At 37.1% G+C, this 15,058-nt stretch overlaps 1 protein-coding gene across 1 annotated transcript; it reads right to left on the bottom strand.

Annotated features, from left to right (window-relative positions):
* Positions 1 to 109: 109 nt before the first annotated feature.
* Positions 110 to 13,262, bottom strand: LOC306773321 (somatostatin receptor 3; the record flags this gene model as incomplete). Its single annotated transcript, XM_079263111.1, has 3 exons — positions 13,223 to 13,262; positions 1,882 to 2,734; positions 110 to 787 (listed from the first exon to the last, which is right to left on the bottom strand). The coding sequence occupies exons 2-3, from the start codon at positions 2,665 to 2,667 to the stop codon at positions 110 to 112; spliced, it is 1,464 nt and encodes a 487-aa protein (XP_079119237.1). The 5' UTR covers positions 2,668 to 2,734; positions 13,223 to 13,262.
* Between the last annotated feature and the right edge of the window lie 1,796 nt (positions 13,263 to 15,058).

Raw genomic sequence — 15,058 nt, 5'->3', positions numbered from 1 at the left:
ATTTTCCAGACATATTCAATGATTTGCACTTGCAACATTGTCACATTTCAGAAATGTTACATTTCAAAATCCACCGTAAATACAAACACTGAGAACATATTTACATCTGTTACAGATGGCTGATATCCAGTGGGGAGTTTTTGTCCAAGAATCCTTCAGGTTTTGAATTTCCATTTCTACTCTCATTGACCTTTGAGGACATAACTTCATAGGAATCCAAGCCTGAACTCCCATCACGATTTCCCTTCTGGATCGCGTGTTTCCCTGATCCCCCTTTTACTCCACTGCAGTTTCCTTTTTGTGACACTCTGCATATTTGCTTCATTGCTATCTCGCCCTCTGCTCCAATGATTTCTTCCCCTGCATCAGTTTTCCCACACTCTTTCATGTGCATGTTGATGATTCCTTCGCTGTTTTGTGGTTGAAGCACAACACCACCCCACTCCTCTGTGGGTCGCACCTCTGTGCCCGCTCTGTCATTGTTCTTCACCCTGCGTGAAGTGCGGCACAGAGCCTTCCTAAAGCCTCTCTTGAAGTTGTCAGATAAAAATCCATACAAAATGGGATTGGCACAGCTGTTTGCATATGAAAGCACAACAACAAAATAGTACAGCCCCCTAAAATCTCCTGGCAGGACTACAAGAAGGTTTAGGATATTGAGGACATAAAATGGTAACCAGCAGAGGACAAACACTGCGACAACCACCACCACCATCCTGGTTATTTTTTTCTCTGACTTTCTCCGTCTAGAAGATGTGACCTGTGTCCGTTTTCCAACAGTCCTTACCTTTAAAAGAAAGAGAAAAAAAAAAGAAAATTAAAGTTCTTGCACATACCACAGTTAAATAATTTTCAACTTAGCCAAAGTGTAAATGTGAAATATACCAGTTCAGCCCTCTATCACTGAGTTATGGCCCAAAAAATATAATGTAAAAGCAACAAGGATTTTTATCTTTTGTACAACTCATTATTTTTGACATTTGAAATAATTTCTGTGTTCATGAGGACGTTTTCTGTGATAAATTTGGAAATATTCCTCTAATATTTCCACATGATGATAGTTGACATGAACGAGGATAAACACCATTAAATTGGTAAAATTGTGGATTGTCCATTTGTACTGTAAAGCCAATCAGAATGCTGCTACAGACGTTCACAATGGACAGATGTTTGACTCTGCTACTGTTACCTTATAAGTATAATATGACAGTTTGAAATGCAGTAAAGTGGCATTCATTATGCCTATTTAGGTTTAACTGTCTTCTTTCCTGATGACCTCCATCTGAGTCGCTTTGGCTTCACATTACTGCAGCCATCCAGTTTTCTCTTTTCTCTGATCTCTCTTTGGATCAGTCTTCCCATCTTATCATTCTTGTAATAAAATTGTAATTACCATATTATCATTCAGGCTTTCCTCATGCGCCACTCCATCTCCATCTGGATTGCTCATAAGGTCTCAACTATTTTTGCTATCTTTTAACTGCACCGAACCCACTAGCTAGACTCTGGCATCGCCTGTTCCTGTCTCATGTTTCCATCCAAGTCCCCACTGCTCCAATTTTATACATTTTCCCCTATATAGACTGTCCAACAGGATTCTGACAGAGTTTACTTGATTAGTATCAACAGCACCAGACACAAATTGGAGATTGGTGGTTCTTTAATTTAAAACGTTTACGTCCTGAGCTGTGCACAGGTAACGTTCACAGATGTAAGTTATTGGACCCTCCATGCAGGAAGGGATAAACAGTTAAATAGAGTTGCATTAAAATCAACAGGGAGGACATCTCTGAAATATATCTACAAACGAAGAAATTCTTTCCATCCTAAAATTCTGTCTTGAAACACTTTTTCATATTTGCGTCCCATTGAAAGCTGTACCTTGATGATGATCAGCAGGTAGCACAAAGAGATGACCAACAGGGGGCAGAAGAAGCCAACAGTGCACGTGTACATGATAAAAGAAGTCTTCCACACTTCTGCTGGTTCAGGCCAAACGATGCTGCAGTTCCCATCATCCTTCAGCACATCTGCAAACACCACCACTGGCAGCACCACCAGAAAGGACACGGCCCAAACTGTGGCACTGACAGCCTTTGCCACATGGGGTCGTCGCCACCAGGATGACCGAATGGGGTGGACCACAGCCAGGTATCGATCCACAGACATCACAGTCAGACAAAAGATGCTGGTAAACTGATTGAAAGCATCCACTGTCATGACCACGCGACACATTAGTGATCCAAAAGGCCAAGAGAGCAGAGTGTTCTGTACTGCCAGGAACGGCAGACCCAGCATAAAAAGCTCATCTGCAATGGCTAGATTGAGGATGTAGATATTTGTAACTGACTCATTCTTAGTGTAATTTACTATGACATGGATTACAAGAGTGTTGCCAACCAAGCCGACTATGCATACTACTCCATAAATAAGGAGGATGAAGATGCCTGCCAAACCAGGGAGGGGTCCGGGGGTGCTTTTAGTGCAGTTATGACAACTGCTGTTGAACAGGAATGAACTCTCAGTAGGGCTGAAGCTGAGAAGTGGTTCAGGGGGAGTAGAAAAGAGCACAGAATGGGAGTGAGGCAGGATAAAGTTGTTGCTCCAGGTAGCTGTAGGAGCTTCCTGAGGCAGTAAGGAAACCTGGGTGACCTGGATGAGCTCCATGGAAGCGTTAAAAAATATGAGACATCAGCGAAGCTGTTGAGATCCCATCAGTTACACCACAATAGCCCTATAAAGTAAAACAGAAATAGTTTGTTTAGAATATTTAATACATAAATGAAATGTAAAGGATTTAGTGATTTTAAGGTGCAGATGGACATGCTGGAAAAATACATTTATGTTGACTGTCAAAAATTGGAGGGAGCCAAAGCAAGACAGTTTTTGTACTATGCATGGGCTGCGAAGAGAGGAAATTAAGTCTTGCAATCCCTTTCCAACAGTCCAAAATTTGAATTTTGCCATCACATAACCTTAAAGACGCATCACGTAACTTTCAGACCTTAAAACTCTGCATCTTGGACTTGTTCCATGAGATCAATCTATCTTTATGGTATAGAAAGTAACTGGCTGTTTTCAACACACAACGTTGCTGATTCAGCAAAAAAATGCAAGAAGATTAGAAAAGATAAAGGGACAAAACAAGATTCACTGTAAGATCGTCTTTTACCAGAAGAGCGCTAACAGGTCAGGCACGATGAAAGATACCGAATTAGCTGTCGTTAGAGGGCACATGACAGGGAAAATGGCAAAAGTTATGTTGTGTGTCTTTAAGATGTATCATATTCATAAAATTTGGAAGTAATTATTTAAGACTTATTTTGTTGCATTTTTGATGATAGTTACATTGTAATGTGCACACTATTTTCCCAGTGTTTATCCCTATATCTTAAATGTCAACAACCTTAAAGAGCGTGCTAGCTAGCTAAACTTTACACATAAAACAGTCTTTACATAGAAAGTAGGATATTTAAACTCTTTGATCTTTGGTTCTGATTATTGCCTTCATCATTATGTGTAGAAGTGTGTTTTTCATCAGTGGTCTTTGGGCTAAAATTTACAAGTCCACTATGTTTCATCTGCCCAGCGTAGGTAAGTTACACGACAAGATGAAGAGCTGCCATTACATTGCATATTTTAGACTGTGCCTCTGTTCGTCATGACCCTGAGACAATCAGGCAATATTTCAATACTTTTGACTTAGACTGCAAATGTCTGTCTGACACAGCGGGACAGAAAATAAGCTTTTAGTGGTTTTGACAGCAGGGTAAAACAGTTCAATTAATAACAAAAATCCCAACAAGAAACAAATCAGTCTTTTTGTCTGCAAGGTAGTGCTGTTAGTTTCAGAGTTTCTATGTTGAAATTTCCAGTCAGTGAACACTCATCCATTTCTGTTGTCCTAATCACAGCATCCTCAATAAAAACTAAATGTGAACACCTGGGTTTCGTGTTCCCACCATCACCAAGGCAGGCTGTACTGATTAAAACCCATGTTTACAGCAGAGTTACCGTTTATTTGAATTCCAAATAAACATTTTGTCATCACACTCAAGAGCTTTATTTTAAGTGGGGGGTGTCATGCGTTTTTTTAGTGTAAAAAAAAAAAAAAAAAAAAAAAAAAAGCTTTGATGTAGTAGAGAATGGAAAAGAGAAAAATGTCTTGTCTGTTCTTGTAAAGTAGCAAATTCCTCCGAATAACCCATTTAAAGCTTACTAATTAACTTGATATATCTCATTTATTGAATCTGTTGAGGTTGCATAGCAACAGTGATGTTGCACAGAGGTATCGAGTGGTACTGAGGAGGGGGGTGTTAGTACTGACTACATACTGTATTTCATCTTGTTTTTTTTTTATTGACATCAATCTGCAACATATTTATTAGTTTATTTAAATATAGACGTTTTTCCACACATCACGCAGTACATACTTAACTCAGTTGTCATTTTGATTTGTTTTAAGATTAAACAAGATGCACCTTGTTGATCATTTCAAAAATTGATGAGTATTAAAGTCATCAGGACTATGTGAAGAGTCGTGATGTCTACAGAAAATTATTGCTGAAGCTACCAAGAGCCAAAACTTTAAAAAGTTTGCTGCCGCACATCTCAGTAGCTTTGGTGAATGCTAAACTACTCATCAACTAAAAAACCCTCCCACCATCACAACAAAAACAAACCAGCACCGGAAGGAAAGCAACATACTGTATTTAGTTCCATTAGTACAAAGCTTGTTTATGAAGCCATCCTGGCTTCTTAATAACTGCCATACCACACACAGGCACACCCTCATCCCTCACTGCAATGGCTAATAATTGCTTCTCTGTTAGGAACAAAATGCACTGACCTATGGGGTAAAAGCAGCAAGTCCTTCTCAACTTTGACTACATACAGCTATGAGGACAAGTAAAAGAAAAGTATGAAAAGACATAACATGTGTCACAAGGTCACCCTCTCTGGTCCAACACATCTTCTATATCTCCTTTGAACCAAAAACTAAATAATACATAGTTTTATGTAAACCAGAAGGAGCAAACCAGAAGTAAGGACCTTAATTAAAAATGTAAAAGCTTGAGGTGGAGCTGTTGAAATAACTGGAGTTATTTAATTGTGCTAAGATATTAAATGAAAAAAAAGAAAAAAAGATTGCATACTCCCAAATAATTCAATAAATACACATATTAAGTACAAAATATCAGGTTACTTTGTAAAATTAATATATTTCCTTCTTTCTATATTCTCTGCACGCTGACATTATATTACAGACTAAAACTAAAAAAAAATATGGTAGCAAATTTCAGAAAAGACTTAACCATGGCCAAAACCATTGTTTATAAATTAGATACCAGCAAAACCTGATTGCTTTAAATGCCTTAAGCTGCACAGGAAAATCCTTTCCTAAATAAGTCACTGGTGGTGATGGAGGAGGGTGGAAGAATGGTGATGAGGTTCTGGATGGATGTGATGTGGATCGAGATTGCTGATGAGATAATCAGAAGGACTCATGGACACATGTGATGAAAAGAGGGTAAATGAGGCAGATGAGGGTTGTAGCTGCAGGACAGGTGCATGAAAGCTTCCAGCAGCAGTGAGTGAAGTAGTTGTAAAATGAGTGGCTCTCAGACTAACTGTGGCAAAATGTGATTGGTTTCACAGGGGGAGGAAGACCCAGAGTCAAGTATGTGATGAGATATGTGCATGAAGACAGAAATCTCAGGAAAGGAAGCCATGACTTCTGACTTAAGATCACACAAAGCTGCAAAAAGAAAGATGTGTCCAGCCAGAGGGAGTTGCATGCCATAAAGGCAGCTAGAAATTCTCCAATACTTTAAAAATAAACGACTAATGTACACTACCTTCAATCATTGATTGTTTTCAGTTAAGGACAGCTTGAATGGAGCGCTGCAGCAAAACCAATTTAGCAATACCCTTGGGCATGTGGCGTCTTTTAAGAGCTTCCAAATAATCGATACAGTCTTTAACTGAAGTTGGGTTTCCAGCAATATCAGAAATCAGCTAACAGAGAGTGTTTCTCATTGTGCCAAAACTACAAATCTCTGGGCCTTGCCTTGCCGACTGATGTTTGATCCTTTCTGATTCAGTTTTTCACAGGTCAAACAGTTCTTACTGGGGTTCAGATCAAGCGACTGATCCTTTTATAATATTTCATCTGTTACATCAGCCACTGTGATGAAACTTTTTGAATTTAGCCAAACTGTTTTTTACCTATGTCTTCTGTTTATCGTCTGTTCCTGCCTTTTCTCACATCATCTGTGGACCCACCAACCCAGTATGACTGTTCAAGGTGCATGTGCATGAAATTATACCATTGTACTGCCTCTATATATGTTTTACAGGTGTTGCTTAGCTTTGGATTGTGAGCTGTCCCAAGTTTCTCCTTTTTTGTATTCGTTTGGCTTTCTGGTAGAAACTGATTTGTGTAATTTGGGCAAAGAATACAGCTTCTTTGCTTGTTTGTCTCTTTGAGATATTATCAGAATCAAAAAGGCTTTTATTGCCAGGTAAAGGGTATGAGGAATATAGTATGAGGAATTTGTTGCTGTAGTGTAAGTTTCACATATGGAGCAAATAGTGCAAACAGAAAAACAAACAAAAGGCTATTTACAGTGTGTTGAATATGTGCATATTAAATCAAGAGACTTAATGGGGGGTCTATTACCACTTGGGGGAAATGGAGACATTTAACTGCAGGAAAGAAAAACTACTCTGGTGGTGTGAGGTCCCGGTCCTGATAGATCGGTACCTTTTGCCATTTGACTTTGTTAAGAAAGTCAGATTAATTTTATTTCCATTATTAGGGACTATAAATGGTTTTCCCCTAGTGGTGAGCCCTCTGTACAACTGGAAAATGCTGCAGCTTTCTTCTCTCGGGCGACTTGTTTTCTGTGGTTTTAATTGATTGATTGTTCAAAACAGAAAGGTTCCAGAAATTTTTTAAATGCAGAATTCACCAGTATTTTCAATTTGCTTATCTTTGTTTTGTTATTTTGTTTTTTTCCCAAAATGTTAAAACTGTTGATGATTTGGTTGCTCATAATGTCCCTGCTAGCTCCCTGGTGGATTTATTTAATGGGAATGGGCTGTTGAGAGTTTTTACTGGTCATGGCAACCGCTTCTGAATGCACAATTTTATTAATAATCTGCAGTGCAGTTTATTGCAGAAACAATCTGCTTCACTGATGCAAAAACATGGGAAGCAATATAGCCCACCTCTGTCTGGGTTACATTTTTGATATCGTTTGAACACTTATCCAAATGCATTTGAACTTCTATAAAAGAAGGTTCATCATGAAACAATACAGACCATGTAAAATTTGGATTATAAAACCTGTATCAAATACTAATGCATCTTAAGATATTTTTAAGGATATTACTACAATGATGAAAATGATATAACTGTTCAAATGCATCCTGCTTAATGCAATCAGGTTTTTTCACAGGCTTCACCAACACTGATAAAGTCACCTCACAGAAATCAAATGGTTCACCACAGCTCCAGATGCTTGTAGCCCTTAATTTGATAATGTAAGTATGACAAATTGTTGTTTGCAGACATGCTTGTTGTCTGCACTGAAAGTTCATGGTTCAGATTTCAGCTGGAGCCCTTCTGTTGAATATGTTTTCTCTGAGAACAGGCCAGCTGGTGATGAAAAACTGACCAACATGTAGGTGTCATGGCAGTTTCCAGTTGATGAAAGCCTACATTTAGTCACAAAATGCCTCTGTCAAAAATATATTACAGAGCACCATATAAACTGTATGGTACAGTGCCTATATTCTATTAGGGTACAGTTGTAGTAAAAAAAATCTTATGTATCAAAACTGTGCAGAAAAATCAGCCTGAAGTAACATCTGCTCAGTCAAGACCTTGGAGAGGTATTAAAAAGAAAGTGACAACAATTTCGTCTGTAATATTTAGAGTGGAAAAAGAAAAAAAAGGTGTTCAAGATAGAGGAGGAACACAGCAAGCTGTGGATATGTGCAGGTCATAAATCAAATTTCCCTGAGGAAGCATGTGAGGCAGCTGGTTATACAATCTGGAAAGAAAAAAGACCAGTTTCAATGGTGATAAGAATATAGAAAACCGAGCTGAAGTGTGTGACATGCTTGTGCAGAACTGAAGTCATACGTGATTCCCAGTTCACTGATTCACTGAGGTTTTTCATCCAAGCTACTCAAATTAATGTAGAACTCTATTACAGATTTGCAAACTCTCTCACATAATTACACACACACACACACACACACACACACACACACACACACACACACACACACACACACACACACACACACACACACACACACACACATTTACTTGTATTGTCCTGATTTCACACTTACAGCAGCCCCCATCCTAATCTCTGACAAACACTATAAGAACAGACAGACAATCTTTCTTCCTAAAATGCATCCTTTCTTTTGTCTACCATTGTATGACCATCTCTAAGAAAAATGTCCCGAGAGATGTTGCTATGGTGATGTAAGGTCAAGATGAGGCTTAAAAGACCCTATAAGAAACAAATCAAAGAGACAAATGAGAAAGAGAATGAATGCTGACTGAAGAGCTACAGTCTTTACACAGAGAAACAAAAGCAACAGCTTTGTGTGTAACGGGGCCAGTGTGTTATGCCTCTGTGCATGTGTTTATGCAAAATTTGTCTAATGTGCATCTGCTGAGTTGAGATAATAAAGGTTTACAGATTTCAGGGACACATATCTGAGACAGTGTCATGTAACAAAAGGTTTTATAATTGAATTAGACATTAAAAAAAAAAAAAGGCTAATTTATATATATATATATATATATATATATATATATATATATATATATATATATATATATATATAAATATGTGTGTATATATATATATTTAACATAAGCTAACAGCTTGACTACTTTTTATGTACTCTTGATTTTAACATGAAATCATGTGATAATCTGCATAGACATTCCTCTTTTGTTTTAAATAGAACTGAGGCTGAAGTTAGGTAAAGAAAGATGATTAAATTACTGTAGAGCAGTTCAGACTCAAAGTGGATGAAATTGCAAAATGTAAGCAATAAAAGAGCAGACAGTTTACACATGCATAAAAGTACACATCCATTATCTAAAGTTGTACATGAGTAAAATTACACAAAAATGTTTTGTGGATATTTTATCTGAGAAAACAGCTAAAAATAAAAAAAATGAAAAAAACTTAAAAAATAAAGTATAATTTATGATAATAGCTTCTTCATTATGAATTTATAACCAAACAGCAGTGAAATAACTGAGAAAAATCAAACAAACAAAAAAAGACTATGCTAAAAAAAAGTTAGGGGTATTAAGCTTTCTGGTAAAATTTAGAAAAAAAAATGCTTGTCATCTGTGTCATTGTCACCTAACTTATGTGTTATGTGTCTGAAATGATCTGTTCTTATGATGTCAATATATGAACAGCATGATGACATATTTATTAGTAATTATAGGCACATTTTAACCAAAAGCCCTATATCTCTAGGTTTTGGTGAGTATTTTAAGTCACAGAGTCAAAGAAATGATTTCTCCAGTAGAAAATAAATCAATTCCACAAACTGTGCATTGGTCTAAAATCTATTCAACTTAATGACAGTTTAATGGTCTTTTAAAATTATGGTGTTAACAACTTATTGGCATTTATCAGTAATGTAGTTTTCATAAAATCTGAGATAAATGGACTCAAGCTGCTTAAGCAGTTTGCATGATCTGTGTATCATGTAGGCTACTCGGTAGATAATGTCTGTAATTGGCCCATCATGTATTTCTGACACTTAGCTCACGGCTGTCGGTTGGTAAATTCCTAAGAAACTAATATCAAATATTATACTCCAATTTAGTGAACTCTTTACATTTGTAACTTCTTAAATGGTATTGTCACAGATAAAATACACACTGAGCATTCTGTGTTTTATTTTACCTGTACAAGAAGTTACAAATTTGTATTCACGCACAACTATCCAAGAACATGCATGATCAGAATCAGATGAATTTTACTTTATTAATCTCAGGCTGGGAAATTCCAAACTGCAAACACACACTGTAAAGTGTGAACAGGGTTGTGAGCAAAATCATGGTAAGAGCTGATTCATCACTTGATTTAGTTAAAACAAATTGTACATTTGTTAAAATTAGAAAGATATGACCCCTGGTCAGACAGGTATCACAGCAAGCTTCACAGCGTCACAGCAATACAAAAGCAACAACACAACTTGCTTTTGTTATGCCACAGGGGTCAGCGGTGTTAGAAATTACTACCTCTGAAAGGCAATGATTCTATATTTACACATCACAGTTCACAAAGTTTATAACAGTACGTACCATAAATAAATTAATAAACATTATTTACAGTTAGAGTCTTATTTAAAAAAAAAAGGTCTAACTTCCATTGCGGCTTTTGTGTTTTGTTGTAGCTAATTGTGAAGTGTTGTGGCTTTTGACTTCATGTTGTTGCTGATTGTAGAGTGTTGTGGCTTTTGTGTTGCTGTGACACTTCAGGGCCACCATAGATAGGCAAACCTCTGAAGTCATTCATTGTCAGGAACAGTAAACTCTGTAAAAGCTTCTACAACGTACTATGTGCTGTGCAATTCTTTTCTATTAATATCTATGGTAATATTTTTCTCCAAAATTGTTGATTAATTTTGTCACATCGATAAGATGTTACTGCTCACTGATAAATTCACAGCCATAAACCTTGTTCAAAGATTGAGTGATGAGTGAAATAATAATAGGTACTGCTACTGGAGTTCTTTTTTATCTGCTGAGAGGCCGTCTGTCATCTTGTGAAATGAGTATTAAGACACTTTTCTGAACTGACATTCAAGCTCACTATGAAGCAGAATTTGATACTCAGAGCATAATCCAATAGTGGAGCTCTTTGAAAACCTCTGCTGGTTCCTCATCTTCCATGTTACTCTGTCACTGTGTTACTCTGCAGCCTCAACTGAGATTTAACCTGAGAAATTTCTGGTGGTGATTAACCTCTCTCACAGATAAACTATCAGAGATGACGAGCTCACCTTTTAGGTAATTTAAAAACTCAATTTTGTACTGCCAGAAATATTGATTCAGTGTATGTGAGGCCTCAACATAATGACAAGGTTGATCCTGGAACTGAGGACAAAATCCTCCCCTCACTGCAATTTCTCTTGTTTCCAAAGTAACAAGCTGAACCACGGTAATTACAAGGTCAATACTAAAATAAATAAATGGTTTACTGGGAGTCATGATGTTTTAGCAGCTCTTGTTAAAAAATATACACATCAAAACAGTGACCAAGATGCAGCTTCTAAAAATGAATGCTAAAATAAATAAAATATGATCATTTTGACTTTTGTTGTTTGTGTTTTGCGAAAAAAAAAAGAGTAAAGTAAAATAAATAAATAAATAAATAAATAAATAAATAAATAACCAAAGCTTTTCTCAGACTCAGGGACAATCAGTGTACATCAGAGAGCAGAGAGACTCGCTGCAATTCCTTGTGTAAAAGATGTTATTTGTAAAAACCAGGACAAAAGTGGAGTTTATTTGTGTACTGATTTAGATGACAGATGGACAAGATTCATACATCATCCACTAACTGGCTGCCCATCAGTCATATGCTTCTTCCTTTGCTGTTCAATTAACAGATTTGTTAGGTTTTGATCCAGTCTTTTTCTCTGCCACAGCGACACAGTGGCCTCCACATTTTTCATTACAAAGACTGACAAGGACTCGCAGATTGGCCCGAGTGGGATCAATACCCCCACCAGCATGTCATGTTGATCCAAGACTGTCAAGGTAAAATCTGTCACAGAGGTTTCTAAAACAAAACTGTGTATGGGCACCAGTATAAACACAGCGCAGAGACCTTACATTGCCTTACACATACATGGAAATGAGTAAATTATTTAAAGTCTGCATTGGCTTCCAATGTAAAATAAATAAGGTTGGCAGCCTGTAAATGTACAACATTTTACTCATATTCTGTTTTAATTTGAAATTCTTTATCAGCTCATCAGTGTCTGATTACTCGTTGCTGATGTCCACTTTCACCATCTTCCTACGTGACTATAAAACCTTTTAGGTCGGTTCGAGGGGGTGGACTTTAACAGTGCTCATTTACAGGCCCTCTTGCTGGTTTGAGATGTGTTCTGCCCAACGTTTAAGACAGTCACAGGAATTTTCTAATTCTCTCGGACGCACAATTCGTTCCTCTTCTACCTGTGAATGGTTGGGCATTGAACAGATTTTCACAATGACATATTGTTGCTCAGAAACTGTTATCAAAAACAGCACCCCTAAGTATGCATTACCACCTACCAATTTACAATAGGGATGGTTATACTTGCATGTTTTGGTCCTATAATATGTTTTCTGTTGACATCCCATAGCGCAGTCCTGCTAAACATAATATTTGCAACAATTATTCCCTCCTCCCACGGTGTTCTACATCCTTGCAAACACATGTTAAATTGTCCTGATGAAAGGAATAGACTAAAAAGCTTTGGAAGCTGCAAAGTGGATGTTAACCAATTAAGTAAAAAGCTTTCTCCTGTCCACACAGACAGATAATGAGACACATAGAGAAACAAGGGTCATGAGTGATTTCATTTTTTTCTTTTTTTTTAATTTTCTGAATGTAAGCAGTATGGCTCCTGCAACAGGTGCATCTCAAACATTGCTCTAGTCCTCCCATTGTTCTCCTGCCTCTCTTGTTCTTTCCTTTTCCATCTCTGTTTCTATTTGTGCCATTTTGTCCACATTCATCTTCTTTTTTCCCCCAACATTTCTCTTTATTTGTTCATGCAACTTTTTTTTTTTTTTTTTTTTTTTTTTTTACTCCCTCCTGATAATTTTTACTCATCTTCTTCTGATCTCGGAGCAAGTTGATACATCACATATTATTCCCTTTAATGACCACCAGATGCAGTGTAAGAGCATTTAAACATTCCTAATTCTGTCTGAACTCAGCTGCATCTATAACTAGGTCTTCAAATATGTTTGAATTCACATCTTAGCTCTGTAGCGTTGATAAGCACATAATAAATAGTTCACACAGTTACTGATGTGATCTTATAATTAATACTGACAGGCTCAACGGACAGTTCTGTTATTGTACAAACGCAAAATAAGACACGTGATTTGGCAGGTTTGTTAAACAAATAGACTAAGAGAAGAAGAAGATTAAATACTTACCGAAAGCAGATGAAATATTTCACTTTTGTATTTGGCGCTGGATGCTGTTCGGTGAAGACTGGTTCAGTCAAACCTTTCCCTCTGTGTGAGAGAAGCTGGATGCAAGCAGCGCCTCCTCCTCCGCCTCCTCCTCCTCGCATTTCCCACACGCGAGTGCGCGCGCACGTCCGTCCACACTCGCGATGACGTTTATTGGCGTAAAGAATCAACAATCTCTTTCTACAGCAGACCTGAACTAAGATGCATCCTCACGTCACGCGCGTGATCTTCAAAGAAATACCCACATGTTTGAAAGTTTCCTGAGAAATGTGCAGGTTCGTTTGAATTGACACAAATTCCCTCAGCTGGTCAAAATCGATGGCTGTGTATCTAAAACATTTAGAAATAGCCTAATCCAAGACCTTTAATGACCCTAAAGTAGGACTAGGGAAGAGTAGCCTATTAGATCCACTGAGGAATAAAAATAAAAATTCTGAGGAAAAAAAGTCAGAATTCTGTCTTTAATCTCAGAATTTTATTTATTTCATTTTTTTTCCTTCATTGACTCTAATAGCCTACTCTTCTGTACTAAAACACACGACTTAAGCAATTATTAACCCGTGGAATATTTCTTTGCATAGTTCAATAATACATTTGATTAAGATTTTTTCCAGATTGACCGATTTCATTTATGGGTCCCTATGTTAAAAAAAAATAAAATAAAATAAATCAACGAATGTGTGAAGTAATACAGGTAGATAATTACGACTTTAAAACACACACACAAATACACACATTGGCTAATGTGTCAAGCAAATGTATTTTGAATTATTTACATTAATATTTATAATGAGAATGTAAAGTTCATTGTTCTGCATAATCCCATTCCCATCACAGAGTATTGGGATGATATTGTAGAGTCAGATAATAAACAGAAAAAGCTAAATTTCCTTAACAAGTTCTGGGATATTTACCATAGTGCAGTCAAATAGCACTGCAAATGATGAATACTTCACAGAGAAAAATAGGTTTAACTAATCACGGAAAATACAGCAAATGAGCAAATTAATCAATCATAGACTACAATTACATGTGAAAGTGGATCATCTAGTTTAGTAAAATAAGAATAAAATGCTTTTCAAATTTCAAATGAAAAGAAAGAGTAATTATTTCTGACCATTGCTCCGGTGACCTGATTTCTCTGGGAAATGAGTCCTTTGCCTCAATATCTCTGGCTATGCAGATGCTTGTCCGTATCTAAGCACTTGGATATTTAAAGCACAGTGACATATCAAAGGCCACTTGGAAGAACTTGACATGTAATCTGAAACTTACTGGGAGTCTTTGTAAAATGTCCAAAACAGATGTATTTTCATTTCTCTTGGGTCTATTTGAAAACAACTGAGTTCAGCATGGCATGGAGCCAAGCAAAGGGTTTTTGGCAGATCAAGAGGCTGTTGAAGTACTATGTATGAAGAATAGTCTCTCTGTTTAAAAAAAAAAAAAATTTAATATGATAAACAATCACCAATGGGGAACATTTGTGATGCACTTCTCAATAATATAGGTTGTGACATAATGTCATCGTTCTTTATGTCTTCATATGGGAGCCGGCTGAAGGCAGGATGCGGTTTACTGAGTGTTGAAAATCATTTACAAAGCTTTTGCTTTACTTCAGCTACAATGAATGAAGTGGCATCAAGTTTGAGAGGGGTCTGGGAGAGATTCACCGCAGGGACAGTTCCAGTGCAAGCTCTTTACTAAGGCCACCTTCCCCACAGAGCAGGAAGAAAAAAACAACTTTCCTGCACCTACTCTGCCCTTACCCAATAACACCTGGGAGGTGTTTAGATGAAG

The sequence above is a fragment of the Telmatherina bonti genome, assembly GCF_933228915.1.
Source record: "Telmatherina bonti genome assembly, chromosome: 3".
In the NCBI taxonomy this organism is placed as follows: domain Eukaryota; kingdom Metazoa; phylum Chordata; class Actinopteri; order Atheriniformes; family Telmatherinidae; genus Telmatherina; species Telmatherina bonti.
Note: the sequence above shows the minus strand (reverse complement) of the source record. Positions and strands in the feature narration are given on the sequence as shown.